Source organism: Oxyura jamaicensis, chromosome 18 (assembly GCF_011077185.1).
Source record: "Oxyura jamaicensis isolate SHBP4307 breed ruddy duck chromosome 18, BPBGC_Ojam_1.0, whole genome shotgun sequence".
Taxonomy (NCBI): Eukaryota; Metazoa; Chordata; class Aves; order Anseriformes; family Anatidae; genus Oxyura; species Oxyura jamaicensis.
The window spans coordinates 3,637,526-3,663,976 of NC_048910.1; the positions used below are offsets into that span (position 1 = coordinate 3,637,526).

At 37.6% G+C, this 26,451-nt stretch overlaps 1 protein-coding gene across 4 annotated transcripts in view; it reads right to left on the bottom strand.

Moving 5' to 3' along the window:
• TBCD (tubulin folding cofactor D) overlaps positions 1-26,451 on the bottom strand; it is a 128,422-nt gene that overhangs the window by 12,164 nt on the left and 89,807 nt on the right. For 3 of the 4 annotated variants that reach the window (XR_004755141.1, XM_035342377.1, XM_035342378.1), the window contains 10 exons: positions 26,212-26,288; positions 24,462-24,543; positions 21,418-21,536; positions 20,930-21,021; positions 19,890-20,030; positions 15,426-15,509; positions 14,003-14,161; positions 12,518-12,656; positions 5,481-5,602; positions 4,400-4,477 (listed from right to left, as the gene is read on the bottom strand). Coding sequence is in view for 3 of the 4 variants with exons in the window: in XM_035342377.1 (XP_035198268.1) it covers positions 4,400-4,477; positions 5,481-5,602; positions 12,518-12,656; positions 14,003-14,161; positions 15,426-15,509; positions 19,890-20,030; positions 20,930-21,021; positions 21,418-21,536; positions 24,462-24,543; positions 26,212-26,288 (1,093 nt within the window). In the remaining variant the exon portion in view is untranslated. Of the gene's footprint in view, positions 1-4,395; positions 4,478-5,480; positions 5,603-12,517; positions 12,657-14,002; positions 14,162-15,425; positions 15,510-19,889; positions 20,031-20,929; positions 21,022-21,417; positions 21,537-24,461; positions 24,544-26,211; positions 26,289-26,451 lie in introns of all 4 variants that reach the window. The other variant, XM_035342379.1, reaches the window with a different exon arrangement.

Here is a 26,451-nt window from a genome sequence, read left to right on the forward strand (position 1 = left end):
AATTCAGTACACGTAACCTTAAGTGCAGCATTTTGTGTTTAAAACAGATGCACTTTCCTTTCTGTCATTTGCCAATTTCACATTTCTAATAACTAAACCTAACCTACGTGTGATCTCAAATGACTCCAATAGCTTGGCCTCTTTAAAGGAAATTGAGAAAATTCCTTCTCCTGTGTGGGCACAGTGCCAGCAGAAACAGAGTCAGCATCTGGGGAAAAGGGATCAGTCTAAAGTCTTTACATTATGTAAATTGGGCACACGTGGTACTGCAAAAATGTATGGCTTTTTTTTCTCCTCGAGCTGAACTCAGTTTGAACAGTTCAGCTGACATCACCTGGGTGGCCATGAAACCAGAGGACAGCCACTGCGATGCTGTCGCTGTGCTTTTATGGTACGGTTTATTAGGCAATAAGAGTGTAACTACTTTAAAAAAATCCACAGAAGCATATAACACATATAAATCATGAGTCTGAGATCAGCAGGGACACACCATCTTACAGTGCTTTGTAAGACCGCCAGAAAAACAATGCATGACCTCCGCTGCGGAATGCACAGATTACATCCGGGTGAGAAACGCCACTCGTACTTATTCCGGAGAGCATCAGGTCCTGAGTTACCATTCAAAGGCCACTCTGTTCACATTTACAGGGTAAGGAGTATGACACTGATCTTACAGTGCTTTCTAAGGAACCAGCAACATATCCAGGCTCCTGGCAGACTGAACTTCTCTGGTGAGCATTCGCTGCTGAGGCCAGCAGAACGTCTCCTGCAGCTACTGCAGCCACAACCAGAAAATAACACTTCAGTTCTAGTTTTGCAAGTGGCTTCAGCTTGCCCCCATTTACTCTCCCTATCCCTTGTCCTGCTACCAGCAGGGAGCTGACAGTTACCACTGTATTTTCAGTGGCCACTGGTGAATTTACAGAAGCCCAGCACGTGCTGCTCTGTTGATGACAGCTGTGGTTCACGTATGCTGCCTTTTGCCTTCAGGGGTGGCTGCAAGCAGCCAACGCTGCCCACACTGCTATGAGCACGGCTCCCAATTCGCAGTGCACACTGAGATGAAATCGTGAGTTTTCGGGTTGTGCAATCAGAGAAGAAATCCGGGAATGCTGAAATGTACTATCACAAGAAAAATTTATTTCAACTGAAACAGTTACAGAAGAAATTGCTTTTCAACTGAAAACTGCTGCTGTCTGGGAAGGGAGGGCACACTGTGCAAGGAGGAGAAGCAGGTGAGTGCCTGCAGTTTCACAAACGCGGTAAGGCTGCGTACACCTGCACTGCTGCCAAAAGAAATCGTTTCCCTCCGCCTCACCACTTTCCTAATTTTGGCACAATTTGTGAGCACGCAGCAAACAGATCAAGGAGCTACTGCAAGCTGAAATTTACTGGAGGAAGGGCATTTTTAACCTGGAGCAGCTCCCTAACGCCATTCATCATGCAGCAACACAAAACACTGCTGCTAGTTCCAGGGAGAGGGAAACTCCGAGGCAGGACGGGCAGGTTTATGCCAGGTAAGGATGAGTGGGAAGTAACAGCCTGAAAAATGGTAGGCAGAACTTTTCCTAGTACAGCCTCAAACTAAGCCAAGCAAAACAAAGGCTGCTTCTGATAGCCTTTTGATTACCTGGGTGATAGGTGTTTACTCCACACTTTGCTTCCCTGCTGGCAGGTTCAGCAGGGCCCTGACAGAGCAATGAGCCCAGAACAACAACTGCAGATCACTTTAATCACAAGAACTCGAAACAGAGGAGCATCACCAAGCGCTCCGCCTGCCCCGCTGTACACAGACTGCTGCAAGAGCAGCAACACTGTGAGCTTCACAAACACCAAAATTCACCTACAGAACTATGTCAGAAACATAACGCTGTGCATTCAAAACTTCCATCAGCCACAGCTTGAAGGGGCAGGAAACTGCACCGCAAGTTGCACCTCTGTGAGGCGGGAGTGACACCATGTGGCACTTTGCTCTAACAGGAGCACTGAGCTCCTAACTAACGTCAAACTAGTTCAGCCAACAGCCATTAATCCTGTTGCAATTAAGCTATGTGGGGTATTACTTGTTCTGGATTGCTAATGTTTTATTATATTAAAAAAAGGCCCGGTATACTGCACAATATCTATTTTTAACTTCAAAATGCATTTGCAAATCCTTCTTTTTATGAAGTGACAGCTAACTATGAAGCAGCTGGGTACAGGCATAGTGCTGGTGCCGGACATCCTACAACCTAAGTTCCCTTGCTAAACGTATACTCGGTGCAGTGTGGGAAAACATGAGGGGGAGGAAAAAAATGGGAGCCAAACACCCGAAGGACTGCTAAAGTTTCATTCCCAGCTTCTCAGAGAAGTTTTTCATTTGCTGCATGACAGGCAAGAAGCGTACTGCAGAACTGAAGCAGGGTGAAATTTGCTCACCAGCAGTCAGACTCTTGGAGGAACAGCCACGCACTCAATCCCTCTTCCTACAGGCACACTTTATATGGAAGTATTTGAAACTGCATGTACACATGGCCTTTCATGCCATGGACCAGTTTCAGGCTCATTTTGCATTGTACTTCTACATCTTTATGACATGGTTCTTAGGAAAAGGGGGTAACCAGTCCCACGCAAGAAACCAGACCCAAGAGTCAACACTTGTCCATATTCTTCTATGCAAAGTGAATTAGGTGTCAGCCAACAGTGCAGGCAGGCCCCAGAGCCAGGATCCATCCTTAACTACAGCCAAATGCCATATGCCTAAGTAAGAAAATGCAGACGCTGCACTGAAGACAATTTTGGGCTCACCCAGCTAAATAACGTACCACAGAGCTGATCTGCACGCAGGCTCTTAGAGCACAGCAAAACCCAGGCACGCTTGGCTCTCAGCAGAGTACACACAGAGCACGATTACACCCTCTCAACCACAAGGTATCCTAGATATTACCAAAAACTGCCAGATGCAAGAACTACGTTTTCTTTCTTACTGTCTGTCTCCAGATTTTCTAGAGTCGACCTTCCAGAGCTTTAGTATGATAATTAGTTCCTCCACTTCATACCCTTCATTACAGTATTTCATTCCCTTTCCATGAGAGTGATCCACTGGGATGTAATAAATAATTTTTTACTTTTCTTTTTTGGTTTCATCATCAAACTGGAATCAAATTCATTTGGATCAACTTCAAAACCACCCCCTGCCCCCCATAATCCCCCTGGATTTTATTTCAGACCTTTTTAATAAAGCATTACAATGGCACCACAGGACTGAATTTGAGTCTCGCTTACACAGCAAATGGATATGCAGTAATGCTACCACACGCTTTCTGTTTAGTGACCCATGTGGGAGACAGACGTTACCTGCGATTTACACCCATAACCTATCATCTTCCTCAGTGGGGAAGACTGGAGCTGACATGTTCCAGATCACTGCCATGATTACCAGACCAAAAAGAAACGCTCATTCTCTCTTTGATGAATTTTAAATTGTTACTGAAAAATGGACTGCTTTACTAAAAAGGGGATTAATTATTTAAATACACACTTGAAAATAAAAGTAGATTCAACTAAAACTTTTGGAATGATAAAATCTTTTCAAATGTATCTGTTGTGAGTAATTCTTGAATCAACAGATTCCAAATCCAGTATATGGAATCCAAATCCATGTATCTGGTAGGATACACATTGTATAGTACTGCAAATATCTGTAGCTGTGCCAAGACGCTGCTTATGAGAGCTTGTAGAATACATTTTAATATTACTGAAATTAAAATCATTCTCTTCTGAAATATCTGAAAAAAAAACACGATTTCACATTGGAGTACCATATTCATATTTATCCATTCCTAATCTAAATAATTTCCCGAAGACAGAACTTGGTGTGGAAAAGCTGGGACATGCCTTTTTTATTATTCTTACTAGAATCTTAACTTCTTTGGAGATATTCACATTAATAAATCAGTAGGATTTTGGAAGCAATAGCTTGTAGGCATGCTATTTTGCAGCACCACAATATTGCCATTGCTGAAGGCTCACAGTACAATGAAGACTGTACTCCAGAAAGTACGTATTTAGGAAGCTGGTAAAGGAAAGAAGATAAATGGATCTGATACTGGCCCAAGTCTGCCAGGTGAAACGGACAAATTGCATTTGATTAATTTACTGGTCATTGAACAGTGAAACCATAACTAACTTCTACACTGATTTGAAAGTCACAGATTTTATCAAGAGCTTTTCAAGGCTATCTGGTTCCAAAATTTATCACAACTGTCATACTTCAGGAAAATTTAAGTATTTTATCCATATACACAAGCACTTAGACTTCCATGCACTCACACCTAGAGCAGCATTTGGCAGCAGTCAGTGTAAGATTTAAGAGGCCTGTTGCACAGTGAAAAATAAAAAAAGACCTTCAGCAACTTACTTTTCTTGCATGGTAAATATATCGAAACAGCCGTTTGCCAGCATTTGGTCCAGCATTGTCAGGAGAGGTACAGACACCCTGATGAAAGAAAACAATTTAAAAATGTAAATAAACTTCTTGGCATACACATATACACTATTTTTAATTAGAAGCAAAGAAAGAAACTTCCTATCTACCTACATACGTTTAAATTAGAACTCTAATTTACACAGAAGAGGGTTGTTCAGTAACTTCTGTATGTTGGCTAAATCATCCTCCTTGGCTGAGAAGGGGCCATTCTGTTGCAGCCAAAAGGAAAAAAAAAACACTAATTAACAACATGCTTGGTTTAAACTTGCAGGGTCCTGAAAACAAAATTAGAAGTAGTAGAACATATTTTTTTCTGTAGTATCTAAACAACATAGTCCACAACACGTAACCGATGTTACAAGACCTTCTCAGTGCAGGTAACTAGCAAATGAACCAAGACACAATGAGTCAGGTGGAAAAAAATATATAGTCATGTTTTCCATTCCAACAGCTGAGAAAAGAAACAAAATAAAGTAAAATCTAAAGTTCTGTTAACAGTTGTGGGTTTTTCTTCTATGGAATATTTTCTATTATACGTGTTTCGTAGGTAAGGCTTAGAGAAATAAATTTCATTATGGAGAATGAGTCACCTTTAAGGAATAATCTTCACATGATAATTACACTTCAAGTATTCATGAAAAATCAAGACTTAAGTAAAACACAGACAGGACTTACATGAAAAGTGTGCAGCAATATACCATCCCCAATACTGCATTATATAAAAAATTGATGCTTACCACATTGTGCCCCAGATTACACTACAGTAAACACAAAATATTCTAGCATCAGTCCTTTGCTACAAACTTTACCAAAGATATGCCGTACCAAATAACTATATTCAAACAAATGTACATAGTTCAGGCATGTTTCATTTAGGCATAGTGAAAAAGATCTTCTATGCATACAATTTTTATCAAGAAAAGAGAAATTAATGGATTGATAAGACAAGTGTCAAGAACGTCTTCCTCAAAGAATGATTACAAATAAATCAATTAAAACAAATAAACTTTACCGGTCATTCCGCAGGTTGTCCTCAAACACCTTGAGTAATGTTTCACAAAAACTCTCCATATCACTGGAATCATTCTGGATTTTCTTCATGTACTCGAAAAGGCTCTGGGCAGAGTACCTGAGCTACAACAGAAGAAACCTCAAAAATGAAGGCTCAGGCAATAAACCCCGCTGCAATACACAAAAACATAGACTACCCAGAATATCCCTTACTACCTGAGGTGTACACCTGCACTGCTGGAAGACTCTTCCAACAGCGGCTGAGTGTATAAATTCAGTATCAACATTTGACAGGAAGACGGCTATTTTACTTTCATTAATCCTTGCTCAAGGTGGGTTTTTTAAATCCTTTTTAAGGTCTGCCATTGTAGCAAAAAAGACCACATTAAAGATTCATTATTTTCTGTCTTTCAAAATAAAACATCCCTAAACCACTACGATTATCCTACTTTACTTTAAATAATAATATTGTTATGGCTCTTAAAGAGCATACAAGAAGTTCAAGAGGTAATATTTATTAAACAAGCTGATGCAATGCAGCAAGCTCTTGGGCACATGGTGTTTTCCACAAGGCCACACAAACCAGCAGTAAACTCCAGTTAAAAATTAAAAACACCTCAGAAATAATGACTCTTGGTTTAACTTCACTATGCTAATCAGCTAGTTTAGAAAAACAGCAGGAGGAGGTTTCAGTGCTTATGTTTAAGGTTCAGCTGGAAGCGGTCCATTTAGGTCAGACCAGCTGTTAAATACCACGGGCTACAGCCTTCACTCAACAACTGCTCTGCTGTTGTGGTCCCAGCTTGCTCTCAAGCAACCACAGTGCACGCAGGGGCCAGGCCAGCTCCCCCTCTTCCACCTGGCCGGGGAGCAGGCCCAGCCTGTAGGCCCCACAGCTCGGCCATGGCCGTGCTGCCAGGGAGCCCAGCCTGTGGGCCCAGAAGTCACTGATGAAGAGAGGTGGTACCCCCCTATCACTGGAAACCTTTTGGGGTACTTCAAATCCCCCAGCAACCAAACAGCTCAGCCATACCTGTGGTGTCAGGGAGCAGGCCCAGCCTGCCAGCCCCACAGCTCAGCCATGGCCCCAGCAGTGAGCAGGACACTCTCAAAGGCTGCCACAGGCTATACGAACATCTCTAACACTGTGATTTTCCACTCCTGAGAGAGTTAAGAATTTCAGTTTCCAGGGTCGTATTTTAATATATTCACCTCCCTTGAGGTTTATGGCTGAAAAGACAGATTTCAGGTTTTTGGTTTGGTTGCTGGGGGTTTTGAGGCACCCAAACATGCTTCCAGTGATAGGAGGGCACCACCTCTCTTCATCAGTGACTTCTGGGCCTTCACTTTGGTATACAGAAATTGTTTTGTCTATCCAATTTATCAACCATCCTCACAGAAACTACCTCAAAGGAAACTGTATCACTGAGGATAAAGATATTCAGATTTCTAAATTTTCATGACTGTTGTGCAGGACTGTCAGCCCCACTGCGTTGTGGTCACATCGCTCAGGGAAGGAAGCGTTCCCCCATAAGAAACTGGCTTACAGTGAAGGCAGAAGGGTAGGTGGGGCAAATCAGTTCTGAGGCATGAAATCCTTTCAGCTTTGGTTGCAAGCACTGTTGCATGAGAGGGGGCTATAAGAAATAAGCAAGCCTTTACTGTCAGCAGAGATATTCTTTCTGAAGTTCATATATAACATTTTTGATGGCTCATTCAAAGGTGCAATCACTTTCCTCAGAAGAAGCGCACTTTTATCAAGAAAATTTAAAAAAAATGGATTGGTAAAGACAAGTGTTGCAAATGTCTTCCTCCAGACAAATACAAGGGAATCTAAGTTTTAATATTTTACCTAATTTAACTTTATATCCGTAACATTCCAGGAGTGTACCAGCACAAAAGAAAAGGGCAAGCAGATCTACACATAGGCTGTGCAAAACCAAGACATAGTAGCAGGATGATCAGAAAAACTGTAAAGAAGGTGGTGTTTCCTCATTAGCAAGAAAGTAAACTATATGAAAATATGGGTGTGGACATCACCTGGTTGCTCTGCACACTTAAAAACAGGATATTTTTCAAATAGGCAGAGCAGACCATACAAACTTCAACATAACTACATAACTAGCCAACATTTTATTTTATAAGTTAAATTCGTATTTCCTCCTCAGATGAAGACTCTTTATTTATTTATTTATTTATTTTTACTGTCCCTCAGGACAGTATCTGAGCCATAATGTGAACTGCTCATGTGTACTTGCTGAGAAGAAAATTTCCAAAATCTACACGAGAACTCAAAATTCACACTATATCAAATGTGTGACATCCACCTTACCCTGGGGTGGCCGCACGAGGACTGGGAAAGGAAATTAGGAGGTTAATGAGTTGGAACTCAGACAAATTTGGATAAGAATTTAAGAGGAAGCCTGAGAATGACCTTGATCATATGAAACATAGTAAAAACAGCATTTGTCAAGGCTTGACTCTGCCGTCATTTAAACCAATAGTAGGTACTTCAGTAATAGGCAAATATCTGATAAGGGAAACAGTGTTCAAAGAGTTCATTTGATGATAAAATTGATGTCCTATAGATTTTGTCTCCTTAACCAAGGGAAAAGTATGATTGAGACCCTTAAAAGGCATAGCTGCAGCAAGGGGAGAAGGTCAATACAGCTCTCAATAGGCACACTACGTATAAATAAGGTGTCTATACAAACTTTTGTGAAATCATTTCCTGGTCAACGTGTTGCAAAATTGGAGTGCAATACTATTGAAAAGAGTCTTAAGGCAACAACCGGGATGGATTTGTCCAAAAGAAAATTAGTTTAGACACCTGGTATGTAATAGAGCATTTGAATCTCAGCTATCCTTCAGCTATATGCCCCATCCACACATGGACTCTTGATTCTTACTTAGCAGTCCTATCTTGGACAGAGCTGATAAAACAGCCAGCAGGACATGATGGGTGAGGAACAGACTGCACTGAAGATGTTTTGTAGACTGAAATACTCTCCTAATGGTCATCAGTCTTTCTTTTAACCACAGACTTCTTAAAAGCCCTTGGTATCTTGACAGGTACCTGATACCATAATAGAAATACACATCAACTCCAGAATGCAGAGGAAGAAAAAAAGCATTTCTCAAGAAGTCAAAAGCAAGGACATGAAGAGGAGGAACAGCAGCCCTGCTAATGGGGGAATAGTTGTCTGCTACTGAGCTGGGAACTATCACTACCCCTCTGGAGTCTATGCTCTGCACAGGAGAAAGCGGACAGTTTTTTCCCATTACAAGGCACGAATCAGGAATGAGATTTTAACATTACATTGATCACTTTCTGAAGTGATCTCACTGAAATCGAAGAATTTTTCAGAAAAGACTGCAGATGCTCAGGGTTCCCTCTCGCTGCCATAGAAAACTCTCTATTGATCTACTCCCCTCTTCATGCCTGGAGCTGGGGGTTGACAGAAACACTGCGGGTCAAATAGAATTTAGTGTTCTGCACCTAACTCATCACAGATGAAAGTCAAGTGAATAACTACTGGAAAAGCTTGAACAAAATCAGCATTTTTACGTACAGATAACTACTAAATGTTCCAGTTTTCATTGAAGCATTGAAACAGAGGAAGACCTACTCAGGGTCAGAACATTCCTGTAACACATGTGGAAGAAACTAAGTCACACTCAATAAATTACACTGGTTTTGGATCATTCCTAATCTTGACAAATTTACAGCACTGAAGTGGCAGTAGCCTATTCTCCCAGTAACTTGAAAAAAAACACAACCCTGCATATCATTCAAATTTTAGCATAAATGAAACCATGCCTCCCTCACTCTCCTCGCAGCATTCCTTTTAATTCATCAGCTCTTTGGAGAGCAGTAACTCTAAAGTTCAAGTCAGTGATATTTTAAGAAAAGCAGCAATATAATAATTCACACTTTTTTTTCCATTTAATAAAAGAACGCCAGAAATAATTCTCAAATGCGTTTTGCTGGAGAACTGTCATTCAAGAAAACTGCATTTGGAGCCTGTTCCTTCAAACCAAATATGCATTGATTTGCATATAATTAGTCACAGTAACCAGACATTTCAGAACTGTTTGTTCTGATTTTTCACATTATCTACAAACGTCCCAACATTTTCCTTTGTGACTAACTCATCTGTTCACAGCCCAATATTGTCTCCAAACCATACAAAAAGTCATAAATATAACAGGCAAATAAGTCAGTTTTGAGAAAATAAATAAATAAATAAATGTATTATCTATTTGGCACACAGAATATATTGACACCAGCATGAGACAGATGGGCTTTAATTTTTGTCAGGTGATTTAACACACATTAATTCATTGGATACTTTTGGAACTGGCTACTATAGTTGTTACAGATTTTTGGTGTCTCCCGGTGAAATCCTTGTACAAGGACAAAATGTGTAAAATCCAAAATAGATTTTTTAAAGGTTTTTAGGATTTTACATAAAAATTCTATAACATTTTTTAAAGTAATTTTCACTCCTTGGTGGGGGGGGGAAATCACAGTACATTCTGTGCTTTAGCAAGATTTTATACATGATGTAGTTAACAGTCATGAAATTATATCCTGACCCCTGAAACTATAGGGTTTGTGAAGCGCAGAAAGAACAGCATTGTTCAGTTCTGATCTTCGTATACTGAGAGGACTTTTTATGCAGCCATAAGAAATATGCACCATTTCAGGCCAGATATGTAATTAGAAGATTCTTTTACACAGAGAAAGTGCCCTTTGAACCAAGGCAATGCTGCTGAATGCCAAATCCCAGAGGGAATGACATCTTCCCTTTTTTCAGATTACCTCAAATGCTCAAACTAGAATTCTTTCAGCAACCACTCTGCCACCACAATGTTTTTGAGATACTCCATTATAGCCCATTTCAGCAAATCTCTCTAAAAAGCAAAATAAAGAACTGTACTTGCTAAATATACTGCTGAGCGATTTTAACTATGGAAGAAAAGCCACTGACCACTGAATTACAATACAGCCTTTCTCCTACTAAGACCCTGAGAAGATTTAAAAATAAACCAACATTTGAACTCACATTGTCTTGCAGTATACAAGAAAGCCTAAATTTCTAATTTCTATGTCTATGCGTGTATTTGTGTACATATTTTTTCAGTGAGAAAAGAAAGAAGTTATAGAACACGCACATTACTGCAGAACACATACTTGAATAACCCTTTTCCTTTACTCAACATTTTAAAAGTTTGCTTCTTTCATATGGATTTAATAGGGCCAAGTCTTAAAATTTTTCAATTTATATTTTAAATGAGTCCCTGGATATTCAGCAAAGATCACTACAGGCTTTGATGGAATAGTTTCAAACATAAGTCATTACAAAAGACATCAATTCTAAATTATATATCCCAATTTAAATACTAAATGTAATTCACCACATACTGTTTAACCCCACGTGTAAATACTATACAGTTTGAGCCTCTCTTGCACTTCTATCTGGCTTGAAAGAGACTTAGGTCACTTTCTTTCCAAAGTCAAACCCCTTGAGAATATTTTAGCCGGAACAAGCCTTTAGTGTTAAAGAAAAATGCAGGGTCACAGAAAGTTAACATTTCAAAATCATATTTTGAAAACACTACCGAAGGCTTTCCTGAAAGTTACTGGCAGATGGTAAGAGGCGAGGCAGCTACAAGTAACTGAACTGTTTACACTTTGCAAAACCAAGCACAACCAGAACTAGAAAGAACGGAAGAGAAAGGGAGAGAGGGAGAGAAAAAGAGAAAGGAAGAAAGAAAGAAGAAATTAAAATGTTGAATAAGAATTTTCCTTTGACCTTGGTTAGTAGTCAGAATGTCTGTCTGTTCCTCCACAACTTTCCTCCCCTTTTATGCTTATAAGAATAACTTTGGTTTTGGTGGAGCCTCCTATAATGAACTGTTTGACTAAAAGCCGAATTTCATGTGCACATCTGCTATTAAAAAAATCTGTTAAGAGTTACATTGTCTATCCACTAATTACTGTCACAAACCAATAAACACATGTTTTCAAACTTTTAAAATAGCCGTTGCTATGTAATTAGTTGCCAGTTTAGAAACATTAAAATTTTCAAAATTGGTTTAAATACATGAGACTTGCAGACACCAAATCCTCGGCTACATGAAACCCAAAGGGATATGGAAATCTTTGGATTACAAGTGCAAAACCTATGGCATCAGGCAAAACCTATCATTTGGATATATTCTTGAATATCATGTGGTAAGATTGAAAAGTGCAAGCCACAGGAGACAAACTGAATGACAACCTTCTTCCCTTTTTGAACAGCAGGAGCTGTTTTGTTCCTCCTCAACAAAACCTCTCCTGACACCTACCACTCTTCTGCCAGCATTCTTAATTACAGACAGCAATCTTATTTCGAAATACTCTTAAACACTGTTGGGGTGCTGCCTCATGTTTTAGACCACCTTCTTCTCTTACAGGGCCGCTGCAATTTAAAGATTTTACTAATAGTCCAAAGTGTTCTGTTGCTGCTTTGTCTTTCTCTGCAGTGTCCTGTTGAACTGTGTCCTTACACAAATATATCGCATTTGTGTGTTACATCTTTGGCTACACCAAGTAGCAAAAATGTTACAAGTCAAATATCTTGAAACCAAGAATACAGAAACTACCACAAGCTGTAATAGAAGGTCAGACAGATACATTAAATCTTGAAGTCCTGAAGATTTTGGCAGCTTAACAGACTATCAGAAACAGTGATGAGGTGCTGTCCATAGACAGAGGAATGAAATAGAGATTGCAAAGAGCAGAGGGATCAGAAAGAAATTTGAATGATAGTTCTTTGTAATGTAACTTTCGGTATCTTTTTGGCACTTTTTAAGAAAATGTATCAAAACAAAAATCAAGAAATTTCTAACCATACTGTAAACACATACTGACAATTAATAATTAACATCAGGTATCCTTTAAAAGAAAAAAGAAGAATGAGATTTTTAACACCGGGATTTTATTAGAAATGCATTCTCCAACCAAACAGAAAAGTCACCCTACTTTCTTACCGTTGTCTCCGTTAATCCACCAACAGACACTGAGAGACCCAAAAGCACATAGTATTGATATGTTGGCAAACCCAAAAGCTGGGTGATTCGAGGGAAGGCTTCTGATGAGGCGTTCCAGTTTAGAGTTTCTTTCTCTGACCTGGGGAAAGGAGAGAAAATTAAAACGTGTGTGCATTGTCTTTCATCTTCATACAGTCCTAAGATACCTCTCTCATCCTCAAGCAGCATCAGTGAAGAGAGGCTCTGAATTACCTAAAAAAACAAATAGATCATTTCTCTAAGAATATGAGGAAAATACAAAACAATGCTTCACTTTGCTGGCCGTGACTGAAGTTATGTTCAACTTCTTGTCCTGATTCAGATAAGGGATTTGAACCACAGTTTCCTTTTCAAAAGCACTTTTCTCTACACCAAGAAAACAACTACTCTTTCTTGCATTCCATTCCCCATTCTCTCCCACCAACAGCTAGTTGACAACTGATACAAAGAAAGACTTAGCCCAGGAAAGGCTGACACAAACCCACTACAGATCAATCAGTAGCCTACAGACAGACCACTTTTGGAATTGCAGGAGGCTGAGACTCTGCTGAAACAAACAGAATGGGGACACAGATTTGGATATTGCTTGTCTCAATCAAGGGTGATAATCTCCATTCATAAACAGGTTGCTCTCACTGCTTCTCTCCTGCTTTAACTAGAAATTTCATCTCAGAAAACTACTGCAACTAGAGCTCGATTAAAATAACAGAATTCAGTAAGAGCTGTCATTCTGATCAATCAGTGTTTTCCAGTAGGGAAAAAAATTCAGGAAGGGGGACTCCCAATAAATGCAAGCTTTCATATTATGAAGAGAAAATGAGATTATGAACCACACATTTCATAAACAGCAGGTTTACCAAAGCCCATCTACCAGCATATCTGTTTTACCAATGGTCTCTCAACTATCTCCTATCAACTAGGAGGAAATTCTTTACTGTGAGGGTGGTCAAACACTGGAACAGGCTTCCTACAGAAATGGTTGATGCCCCATGCCCATCGGTGTTCAAGAGGCATTTGGATAATGCTCTTAGTAATATGCCCTAACTTTTTGTTAGCCCCGAAGTGTTCAGGCAGTTGGACGTGATGATCTTTGAAGGTCCCTACCAACTACTCCATTGTTCTATCTACGACAGATATCATCTCTACCATTCACCATGAAATTGGGTTCAAAAATTACAGAAGGCTTAAGCAGCGTATAAGCCCTGTCTCCTTACGAAATCATTATTTTAACAGGCACTCATATGTGAAAGTTCTTGACTATTTTATATATTTATGCATATTCATTGAACACTTCAACAAAACTCTAACGAACAGCACCAAATGTTCCTCAATAAAATATATAACCGTATTATGCATTTGGCACAGAATTTATATCAGATTGCTTGTGTTAGGTAAACTTTGTGTATGCATCTTCACTGTTTCAGGAAACCTTTGTCAATGTATTACCTTGGAAATATCCTCTCCAGCTCTTCTCGATGAGGTATATGTGGAACTGGAGGGCGGTCAAAATGTAAAAGAGTAAGGAACACAGATCCTGCATGAGCTCGAAATTTATCAATTTTTTCAGCTGCTTGTTGGGCCAGCCAGCACATAATCTGTTTGCAACTACAAGGAAGAGAACAATTCATCACATAATATAATGAGTGGAACATGTATTTCCATTTTAAATTGTTGCAATTATATCAAAAATACTCTGATATGAAACTAGTCTGGTTTAACACTTTATAATGAATGCATAAATTATTTAAGATATCAACATGGTGATAGAATGTTTAGAGCTTTGTCTTATATATATCAATCAAAAAATGCCATGACTGGTATTACAGGGTTTGATACCACATTTCATCTGAAAAGATACCATAGTGCTTTATGGATTGGATGAACTACTACATTTCAAATGGAAATAGAGAAGGAATCTTGGGAAAAACACATTTTCAGTTATAAAACTGCAGATATACCAGTGCATAAGGTCTATCCCAAAATCACATCCCAAATAAGGATTCAACTCTGGTTAGTTATTACCTATATCCAATTTTGCTCACATTCATAATTAAACTCCCAGCAACTATGTTCTTCAGGCCCTTTACAACTTCAGAAAGGACTACTAGTAAAAACAGCTAGAAACCTTAAGTTACAGCAAAATCCAGAACACATAGAATATGTGATCCTTTCTCTTTTGATCCAGTGTCTCAACTCAAGAACTAACAGTCAGTCACTTGTTTTTAGTTTAGTTTTGTGGTTTTTTTTTTTTAATTTTTAAATTAGAAGTTGAGTACATATTCAGCTAACCATTGGATATGCTCTATCCATAAACCAACACCTATTGAGAATTATTCAGCAAGTTTTGCTGTAGCTCAAGCTACACTTAAAAATCAGTAAGTATTCTTTCATTTACTGTTAGAAACACTAAGGAATAGTCATAAAATTCAGAATCTGAAGCTCAGTGGAAATTTTGTTTTCCTGTATTTTCTTAGTAATAAATCTATAAAGATGAGATTAATGAAAACAAACTTATCTCCATATTTTTATCACATTCCCAATTAATGATGCAGTCCTCTGGGTAAGCAGGTGCATTTGCTTTTTATTTAAGTGAACAATACTGGCAAGCTCCACAAAGGTTGCAAGTATGGTGCAAATCTCACAGATGCCCTGTATTTTAAAGGTGAGACTGCCACCCAGTTTCTCTCATTCACATTAGCATCTCTGAAAAGCAGACACGGTATTTTTAGCACCTGTATGGGTGTAAACTTGATGCACTTCTGTCATACTCAATAAAGGAGAAAGTATACAATACATAAGCATTGCTTTCTTGTATGGACTGGAATGTACTTGTACGAGATAAGACACAAAACTAGAACAGGTAGCATACATGTTGGCATTAATTAACTCCGCTTCATTCTGAACCAGCAAAAGCGTCACTTCCATTAAACTTGTCATAGCAGCTTTACGTACCCTGTTGAAACAGAAATACATTAGAGTAGTCACATCAGAACTTATTTAAATAAACACAGCAGCAGTTAAGCAGACACTGGCAAAAATTTAAACAGGTAGAAAACATTGAAAGCATTAACCAATGAGAGCAGCAATCATATTTATGGGAGGAAGAGGAGTGCATACAACTGTAAGCACACACCCAATCCCCATTCCATAAAGCGTTTGCACTGACAGTACAACAGCCATCCTAGTTTTCCAGGCAAATCCCCTGCCTGACCATCTTGTTTTTCATTCCAGCCAGATACCTGCAGGTTTATTCTTTATTTTAAGAAGGGTAAAATTGATAACAATTAGTAATATTTAGCATGCAATCAGATGTTTTTAAAACAAAGTGCTCTGTCTGCTCCAAATAATCTTCTAAAAATGCTAATCCCCCCATTTTCACATTGAGACATTTAAGCACTATTAAAGTATCATATTCTTCTGAATCTCTAATGCTGAATCTTTAATCTGAATCGCTTCCAATGATAAGAGAAATAGTCATTCTGAATAGCTTAAATACATATGCTAAATAATAATTAGTTCTGTGAAAATGATCAGCTGAAGTGACGTTAGGATGTGCTTGAAGTGCATCTTCAAGACCAGGACCAACATGTCCATCGCTTCTCAGGAATAATTAAAACATAAATATATTGAAGTTTATGAAAAGGTACACCTGTCTACTGTGAAATTACATACTCCTGTTTCAAATTTCCAAAGTAAACTGAAAAGAGTTGCCCATGTAATCTAAAACTGGGTGGGACGTTTGTCATAACAACAACAAGGTAAATTACATCATTTTTTCCTAGGTGGCTTAATACAAGTTTGGCAATCTTTCATCAAAGGATGTTTTTCTATTTTTTTCATATAATATCTGACTTTTAGATAGTCTTGTCTAACACCTGTAGACAGATTGGACAAGTCCCAGCAAACAATCTGTCAAAAGAAATGTAAAGTTTGCATATGGAAAGTAAAGTTGGTTCAACTTTCCCACGATTCCCTTAAAGAAAGATAAAAATTACACACCAAAGAAAAGGCCTCTCCAGAGAAATGGCAATTCTCCCCCTATCTTTCCATCTTAGTCAATGGTTTAAAAGAAACAGAATGAGAAAACATATCTGAGAGGCCACAGAAGTATTTAGCAGGCAACAGTTTGCTCGGAGAAAAGCTTCCCCTTCCCCCTTTTAATTTACATGTTTTCATGACTGTTGATTTTGGCTGGCATTGTCAAAGCAGCTTTAAAAGAATCTGGTGCTCAAAGCACATTTGAATTTTAATGGCTGTTGGGAATTTAATTTCCTCAGGATTTCTTTGAAAATTTCCACTTTGTAGAGCTGTGTTTTGTTTTGTTTTGAAATTAAGACATAGACAAAAGGATTAACAATAGGCATGGGGAACTTACCTGAGAGCTGTTACGTGTGGAAGTTAACTTGAATAACTAATTATACTTAACCATCTTCTTTCTTATCTACTTCAGTACCTCGTCTAATTTTGAGAGCAGAAAGCTTTCCTAAGCTTTCTGCTTTTCCTCTTTGCTTTTCTGACTCACCACCCTATCTGCTTGCTCTTACATTTTGTTGCAGCTACACTTCTGTCAAATGTGTTACTGTATCCTCTAAGCTAGAGACCCTCTCACCTCCTTCTTGCTTTTAGACAGCTGAGGAAGGAGGTGAGGGAATGCCACGACACTTCATCCCTTGCGCAAGCTGGAATGACCTGTTCTTGATCCTTATAGTTTGCATCTTTGTTTCCTCTTCTAAATTTGAGATGTCAAGCACACCTACTCTTCTCTGATTTCTCATCCTGTTATTTCCCTTCTTCCCAGGATTTCTTTTCAATGTCCATTTACACTGTGGACTCCATTCCCCACACAACCTTGCTGTCATACTACAACTTTAACAATCAGGAGTGAAGGCTAAGGTGCAGGGTACGTACAAATAAATAACTAAAAGTGTAAATAAACAAAAAGTAAATAAATAAAACTACAAGCACACATATTAACTCAGGCTGATAAAAGTAACTTATTTTCCCTGTACAATTTTAAAAACCACATCTGTAAATACTGTTGTGAAGAACCTAAAGGTTGCTCCAGAACTGGACTGGTTTGCTTGCAGCAGGAGGAGGCACCAAGCAACTGAGAGGGCTGCGGCCACAGAAAGAAGTGTGCTGAGGAACAAGGCACCCTCCCACCCTACCTGCAAGGTACAGCTAACTTCTTGCCCACTATAACCCTCCCAAGTCAGCAATTACCATCACAGTTTGCAACCACCTTCTATGAGCTCTGCCAGCTTTGCTATAGCCACAACAGCCCTAGTTTGGAGCCTTTTCGTTCGGTAGCACTCTATCACTCCTCACCTGGGGAGTCTTAGCTGCAACTTCCAATAGAGTAACCTTAAATATTTATATTTTTTAAATTAAATTAAAAGGAAATTTGTGTACGTTTGTGTACTACTGTTGAAAACACCTTTCACAGAAGAGGATAGTAGCTGTAAAATTTTTCTAAAGCATTTCATACGCTCCGCCAGGCCAGGATTGAAACTAAACACCAAAGCTCTTGTGTGATTGAGCACTGTTAGACAACAGCTTCTTCAGTAAGCTGGAAAATAAGGAAATCTCAACCAACAAAGTAATTTCATACCAGTACTTTTCAGGCACTTCCCTTTCCTGGAAGGGATGCAATAAAAGCACAGGCAGATACTGGATCTGAAGAATCAACAGGTGGTTAATTTACAGCCCTGAATGTGCACCCCTGTACCCTGAGATGCTTCATTTAGTTGGCACACAGGAAAGTATTTTGGCATTAGCTTTAATCTGGCTAACTTAGGCTGCAGTCAAAATGCGGTGGTTGCATTTCAGTACGCGAGGAGCCTGAGTTCACAGCAAAGTAGCATTACATGGCAGTCTGTTCCACCGCATCTCCGTAGCTGCTATTGCTCACACAAACTACACTGGTGCTATTGGAGTTACGCTCTCCTGTGTTGCAGACATCTGACTCAAGTTTTGTAGAGATTAGAAACCACTACTCACATGCAAAGCTTGCCTGTGGTATATTTAGTGTTTACTCAGATAAAGAAATGGCGTATCGGGGAAACAGACCAGCATCTATCAAATATATAGTACCATGCCATTACTATACAGTAACAAAGCAAACTACCCACACTTAAAGAGGACTCATACCGTGTGTACAGAACTGTACCTACAAGCAGCACACATCTACATATTTTCAACTTAAAATTACAGGTTAAGACAATAAAATTAAGAAGGTTTTGTCAAAAACAGCATTTTACTCAAAATCAACTTCCAACAAGTAACAGACAAGTAAAATTAATCGATCCCATTTCCTTTACTAAGTTAATGACTTTTCTATACAAGGATTAAGTGTTACTGTTCTGATCCTTCTATGCAGCATCAGAAGTCTTGTGTCTGAAATTAACAGACACTGGATTTATTCTTGAAATTGGTTAATTTAGTAAGTTATATTAACAAGCACCGGTTTCAGGCTGGGCACATTTTTGCTCATAAATACATTCAGAAAATTACCGTGACAAGAGAGCCTGTATGTTGCCCTTGTACTCATTTGATCTCCAAGTTTTTTATTTCACAGGGTTTTCTTACCCCATAGCTACCTTTTGGAATTGTACATATATACAGAACACTCAGATGAATGCTATCTTTTTAAAAATACGTTACGAGAACTGTGAAGACTGAAGCACATCACAAAAATACAACTGTTGCAGACAATCCTATATCTCTTACTGTAAACTTCACAATAGACATATTTCTAAATCATAACAAAGTTATGATTTTTGAAACCTAATAGCTGCATTCATTGAAACTTTAAACTTACAAAAGAGTCAACAGCACCACGGCACTTTAAATTTTTATTTTGTTTTTAAATCTCAGTCACTAACCTTGAAAATTTGTCACTCACAAATTATGCAACTGCTCCCTCTCCTGGCGAAAAAAATCCCATGAACTTACAATAGAAGAGCTCAATAACTGAGCGGCAATATATTATTTCAAAGAAACTAGGAAAGACGTTTTAAATCACTGTTTTTTTTCAACTAAATACATTTCTAATATTCAATAATATTATCCACAAAATAAGAACAAGGCAAAACTTCAGTTTCATGTCTTATTCATTTCTGAAGCAAGGGTCAAAAAATTCTGGTCAGCCTTTCCTTTCACCTTCCACATATTTTACCCCAATGTATTTCTACCTAAACTCCATTCTCAACAAGCTCGGAGTGCTTATTTTTAACAGGTTTTCAGAACACCTTTTTTTTTTTTTTTTTTTTTTTTTTAATTAGGCATCAAACACAACAGCTGAGCTGAAGTCCCCAGCTGAAAGGCATCTTACCATCCTCCAACATCTCCTCGGCTGTCTGTGGTATAGTCAGTCACACCATTAAGTAGCGTAGCATAAATCTGAGTAACATTGTCTTTGCAGACATATTCTTCCTGAGATCCTTCTCCCTTTACACCTACTGTCTGGCAAACCCTTTAAAAAGAGAAAATGAAGTGAAAAAATAAATGCCACAATACTAGCAAGGGGAAAACATTAAGATCATAGCTTTGTCCTGTTGCTTAATAAACTTCCCTGGACAGACAGTATCCTAAGCACCTGTTTTTGTTTGTTTGTAGCAAGTATTACACAGTATGCAGAATATTTCTGAGTCTACAGCGTCCTATTTGAGGATTTCTTATCAGTGTTCAGGTTTAAAAAAAACAACACCATGGCCAAAAACTCAACAGATAAGCAGACTGTTCGTATAATACTACAAAAAAGAGCATGTTCACTGTGCCTGTCAGTTTCTACACTCTTACTACAATGAAGTAAGCAAGAGCAAAGGATTAATATTACGTGCACTGAATTCAACATTAACAATTCTTTTCACTAAAGGCATGGGTAACATGTGAAAGAGATTTTTCTTCATTATAACAGTTTTAAAATGTATATGATATAAAACTATTAACATTAACTACAGTGTGGCATGTCAATACTAAAAATATTTCTTAAGATAAAAAGTACAATTTCTTTAAAATTATTCAATTTTTTTTTATTGAGTGGAAAAAATACTCTTCTCACTAAAGCTCACTAAATTGCTTCCCATGAAAAAGGTGAACTTTGTAATATATTCGAACTGTTCAGCTAATTGACTTAAAAAAAGGAAAAAACATCAGTGTCATACTCCATTATCAGATGTGTGATAATCCTCTGAACCACAGATATATTGAACAATGGAGAGACACATAGTTCCCCACTAAAAATGAGTACGTCATAATGTAACTGATCTTCAAGAACTATGCTGTGAGCTCACATCAGAAAGTGGAATGAACAATAGAAAATTTCAAGAGAAATAATTAAAAGTAGACAAAAATAAAGATGATAAAACATACTTTGCAATTGCTATTAGGGCGTCTCTTCTGGATTGTGCAAAGCTCACATCTTCAGGGGTAATTATGGTAGCTTTTTTCAAACCTTCCAAAACCTGAAAAAAAAAGATTTAAAACCATCATATTACTTATGATAAATGGCCTACATTTAGAGGTGGATTACATATGAGAGAATCAAGCACACAACATTATTTGGTTTCTCACCGTGACCTGTCAATATGCCTCAGTTTTCCCTTTAGACAAGTGTTTAGCAAAGGGATAATTCAGCTTCTGATTTTACCATTAACACTACTAAAACAGACTAAACTTTAATTACAAGAATCTACGACAAGCTAAACTCATGATTTTCTGGAGCTACTGTATATTACAATCCTCAAAACTTTTAACAAAGACCTTTAATTATGATCATTATTATTTATTTGATTACGATCATAGGTTTCATTTGAAATACGTTGTGCCCTCTTGTCATTAAAACGACCACATTCTCTCACCTGTTGGAGCCTGCCCTTTAGCAGAAATCTTGGAAGGGCCCCAAGAGCTAGTGAAAAGCCACAACGAATCATTTCCTCAGCGTTTTGTAGTCCTGAAATGTACCGTGTCACCAGCTCATCTACAAAAAATACAATTGCAGAGTGAAATGCAACTACCACATCATTATCATTAGATATTTTGCTAACCATAAAAAAAAGAAAAACAAAGCAGCTGGAAAAATTTATAGTTCATTGAACTGAAATCAGAATATCTTAAAATTCCTACAGAAAAAAAAAAAAAAAGATATTCACTGTTTCATGAAGGAATTCTTATTTTTATTTTTATTTCTCATTTTCTAAATATGAAGTCCAATATTTAGGCACACTATCCCTAGACATTCAGAGAAAAACAAAATGCTCAACTTTAAAAATTTAATTCTTCAAAATCCAAAAAATAAGTCTAAGTACAAATTTCAGTGCAAACACAGAGGAACAGGTTGTCTTATATTTACAGGTCATCGTTTTTCATCATCAGACAAACGCTGTGTTAGGAAACTTTTGTCTGCGATGGATTTGTCAAGGTCAGTTATTCAACTGTTCTGAACTGAGGATTTAAACACACACGCAGATCATACTAAGCAATGAGATAAATTCATGTTACTTTATACCCAGAAACAAAATAAATAAATAAAAGTTGGACTTTTTACAGGAGAAATCTCAAGAAGTGGCTACTTGGAAGCAGGGGGTGCTATTCTCAGGGTCTTTGAATTGCTACGTGATGAAATAGGGACAACGGCTCTGCAAACACTAGCACAGAGGAAAGGAATGAAAATAAACCAAACTGTGTGTGGGAAAAGAAGGCTCAAAAAAAGAAGTGGTATGAAGATGAAGATGAGGATGAAAAAAAAAAAAAACACAACTCTGTATTTCGACTGCAGTCTTCATCACAGACTTAACAGACAATAACTCCTTTACTTCCTTTCACAGCTACTATATTAAACTCTTCTGTGAAACACAAAGGAAAGTAGGACAGTTTAGAAAAAATTCTAAGAACAACCAAGACTGCTGCAGAAGACACAACTCTGACTCAAAAAAGAGAAAGGTGGTCTTAATCGCTTTACTGAATATGTACTTTTTTATCCTCAAAAGGAAAAAAAGAAAAGAATCAGCGATCCCATGAAGATTACATAATTCTGCCATTGCTTACTGTCATCTAAGATTTAAATGATTGAGCAATATTTGCTAGAGAAAGAAAGATTGGTTACCATAAGAAACTACACTTTAGTCATAACTCAGGACTTTTTTTTTTTTTAATCCCTACGCAATTGACAGGCCTTAACTAGTTCCTCACATCAGGAAACCAGTTCCCTGTCCAGAGGTTAGCAATACCTTCGTATAAGCACATCTATTATTTAAAAACTTCCAAACCACTGGAGCGTAAGAGTCTTGAGGCCACAGGAAGATGCAATGCTTGCTTAGACTGCAAGATGATCTTAGAAAGTAAGACTACTACTGTTGTCTCTTTAATTGATTTAACTTTAGGACTGATATTTTTAGGAAAAATGTCAGAAAATTAAAACACGATCAAAAATGAAAATTTTTCTTCTATCTACAAATCTGACTTCAATTATGTCCCTAGACTATCAGGGCTATATGGCTAGTTTGATTCTTCCAGCCACACTGTAGATGAAAAGCTAACCTAGAAAAAAGAAGTTTCACAGGCATCCAAGAGTTCAGCATCAAAACAGATGTAGTTATCTATTGCATGTTCTTCCAGTACATCCTCTCTCTGTCTTGATTTTGAAATCTGGCTGACTTTTCTGCTCCACTTTTACAGAAGCTTGAAACTCCGTAGTTACATAAAAATGTGTTACATTAACATTTCAACTTATTTTTAGCCTTCTTTGTTTGATGCAGCATCGTCTCCTCCTGCCCAAAGTGTTCTGTATTTATGAACATTACCTTTCCATGATTTTTTAAAAAAATCTCCTTCTGTACCACGTTATACCTGTTCATGCTGCCAATAAAATAAATTAATTTAAAAAAATAAAAAGCAGGCATGCAACACTAAACCTGCATGAAGGAAAGGGCTTTTTTTTTTTTTTTCTCTAAAAAAGAACACAGAGATTTATCAATATATAAAGATTTAAAAATCAAGGTAGGCTGCTTTTATATATCAGCCATAACTTCTTTAGGGCATGTATTGCACGTTACTCTGTATGCGATATGTATCTAGCTCATTCTTAATCCTATCATAATGGAAGTAAATAAGAAGGTATTCTGTTACCTGGCTTAGGCATGATACATGACTTAGGAATGGCAAAAAAAAATAAAAATAAACCATTGTTTTGTAAAGTATATATAATTTCATTGTAACATTTAAAAACACAAGAACATAAGTGCTGTTATTCTTAAAGCTAATATATGTAATCGAGTGATCTGTCTCTAATTGGCACAATACAATTTGACACTTGAAAGAAAGCAAGGTGCATGAAAATCTGAACAAAAAACGTGTTAATTCATATGTCCATAAAAAGTTTAAGCCTACTCCTGTACTACTTAGCCAAATCCTAATCCTATCCTTCATATACACATTTAGAAGAACTGTGTGTCATTGTGAGCCTCCTCGTCTTATCTCTGCCCCATCCCAGGTGCAGCACCTCGCACTTGGCCTTGTTGAACGTCATTAGGTTCACATATGCCCACTTCTCAAGCTTGTCCAGGTCCCTTGGGATGGCATCCCTTCCTCCTGTGTATCAACTGCACCACTCAGCTTGGTGTCACCTGCAAACCTGCTGAGGATGCACTCAATGCTATTGTCTATGTCCTTTGTTTCACAGCAGGAAACACAAAAGCACTCATGTTCACCTCCAGTCTAAACCAAGCAAAACCCTAAGGCATTTTCTAGACTTTCAGTTGGTTTTATCATTCTTTTCTGAAGCATTTGAAGGTCCTTTAAAATTACCGATGCTCGCCCCACCCCCATTTTATCCAATACCTCCAAAGTGCAAGTTAGGTCCAGCCCAGTATTTTCTACCTCTGCTGTAAATATGAATCATGATTACCCTGTAGAGCTGGATCAGCTTCTCCCTTTTCATTGATGTAATACTCATTACACAATGCAGCCAGTGCAGAGACTGCAGATTCCTGTAACAAAGGCAAAATTGTGAACTTCATGCATTTACTATATTAACATACTTTATGATAACTGTGCTTAGAGTTAAAAGGTTAAGAAGAAAGAGAGTAGATTAAAAAAAATTATTCCCTTCAGCTACTGTCATTTACTTTGCCATTTTACATATTAATAGCAATGATACTTATTAATATCCATATTCTTGGGATACAAGAAAACTTAAATGATATACACAGGAGTCCTGTACAGCTTCTTAATTCTGTTCTCAAAGACACCTCAGACTCGTTCTCTATGTAAAATCAAGGACTTGAAAGAGAAACAGCATTCATCTAAATAATATTCCAACTACCACAGGCATTATACCAGCAAAATACAGAGAACTGTCTAATTACTGTAGATCCCTCACTTTCTAAAGAGAACAGTTTTCACCTTAAAGGCATGAAGTTATATTACAAGAGTGTACTTCATGTTAGAAAAAAAGATGACTTTTCAATGTCTCACGCACTGCCCTTAAAATTGTTTCTCTCTAAAATAAATATTGAAATAACTGAGAATTGACATTCCCTAAACACACTTTGATTAACATTAATCAATGTTAACCAAACAAGTCAAAATTCTTTACAGTCTATAATGAATTTTTCCTAAGCTAGATGTAGAAGCTCCAGTTATAAGACATATGATTCTTTGAATAAATTGCAAATAGCAAAAGAATAGTCCAAGAATTCAAATTTCATCTTTTAACTTTCTTCAGTGATTTGGATACAAGCTACCAAATACCTGCAATGATTTTTTATCTTATTTTAAGAAATTAACAAAATGAACAAAGCTTATTCAAATAGTCTCTGCGACAGCTATAAACTCTTAACACGGCAGATTAAAGTTATCTTTTTAATTTAGAAGAACCTTTAAGAGTGGTAAACATAGTAAACATACATATTATTACTCAGGAAAACTAAGGCAAATAACTGGAGTTGTTGAGACCATGTACATAATAAAGCTTGAAATATATCCATCAATGGATTTCAAATTCAGAATTAGAGTAGCTCAAGAGCATGTTAAAAGGATTTGTAACAGTTCAATTGATAATTTAGGCACACTGTCCCAAGTAACTTGTTGATTCACACAGATTTTCTCACTGTTATACTCCCTCAGTATATCAGGCCTGAGGGCACTTTCCAGAGGTGCTTTCTTCCTCTCACAAAAGTTCTCTGAAACCATTCAAAAGTACTACAATCAACATATCTTACACATATTACAGATACATATATTCTTATTCAGTAGATTTCTTTAATATTATAGAGTGGCTAAAACAGACATTTGATCCATGGTATTCATTTTGAGAAAGGAAGTGTAAGATTTAAAAACTTCATATTTATATAAAAATGGCATTGGGCAGCTTAACAATAACATGAATTATAACATGAATTATAATTGTAGTATTAGACAAGACAAAACAAAATTATACAACATTATTCTATACAAATTATAAGAAAAATACCTTATCAGTGTAACCATATGACAGACAGCAAGCAGCTTCAAGCAACTCCTCACTGCCAGCCCATTATCAATGCCAGTGACTGTCAATTTGTTTAAAAACGCACACAAGAACAACTTTTGTGGTAAATATTCAAGCATTAAACAAAAAGCCCCTTTGAATTTTAGAGAAGCAAGAACTACTGTACCTTTACGTGCTGTCGTGCAGTACTTGAAACAAGAGGGAGACTTCTTAGACTGTCGTTTATTAACCACTGCCAGCCCCCTGAAACAGTAAGGAACATACATGGGATTATCTTTCTTCCTTTCTAAACTTCAACGTTTTCTCTCCTATTCTGCAAAGACCAGCAGTTATACATATTTATGTATTCCCTTGGTTTTTCAAAATAAACGAGGTTGTGACTCAGCCAGTACAGCTACTCTGGTAT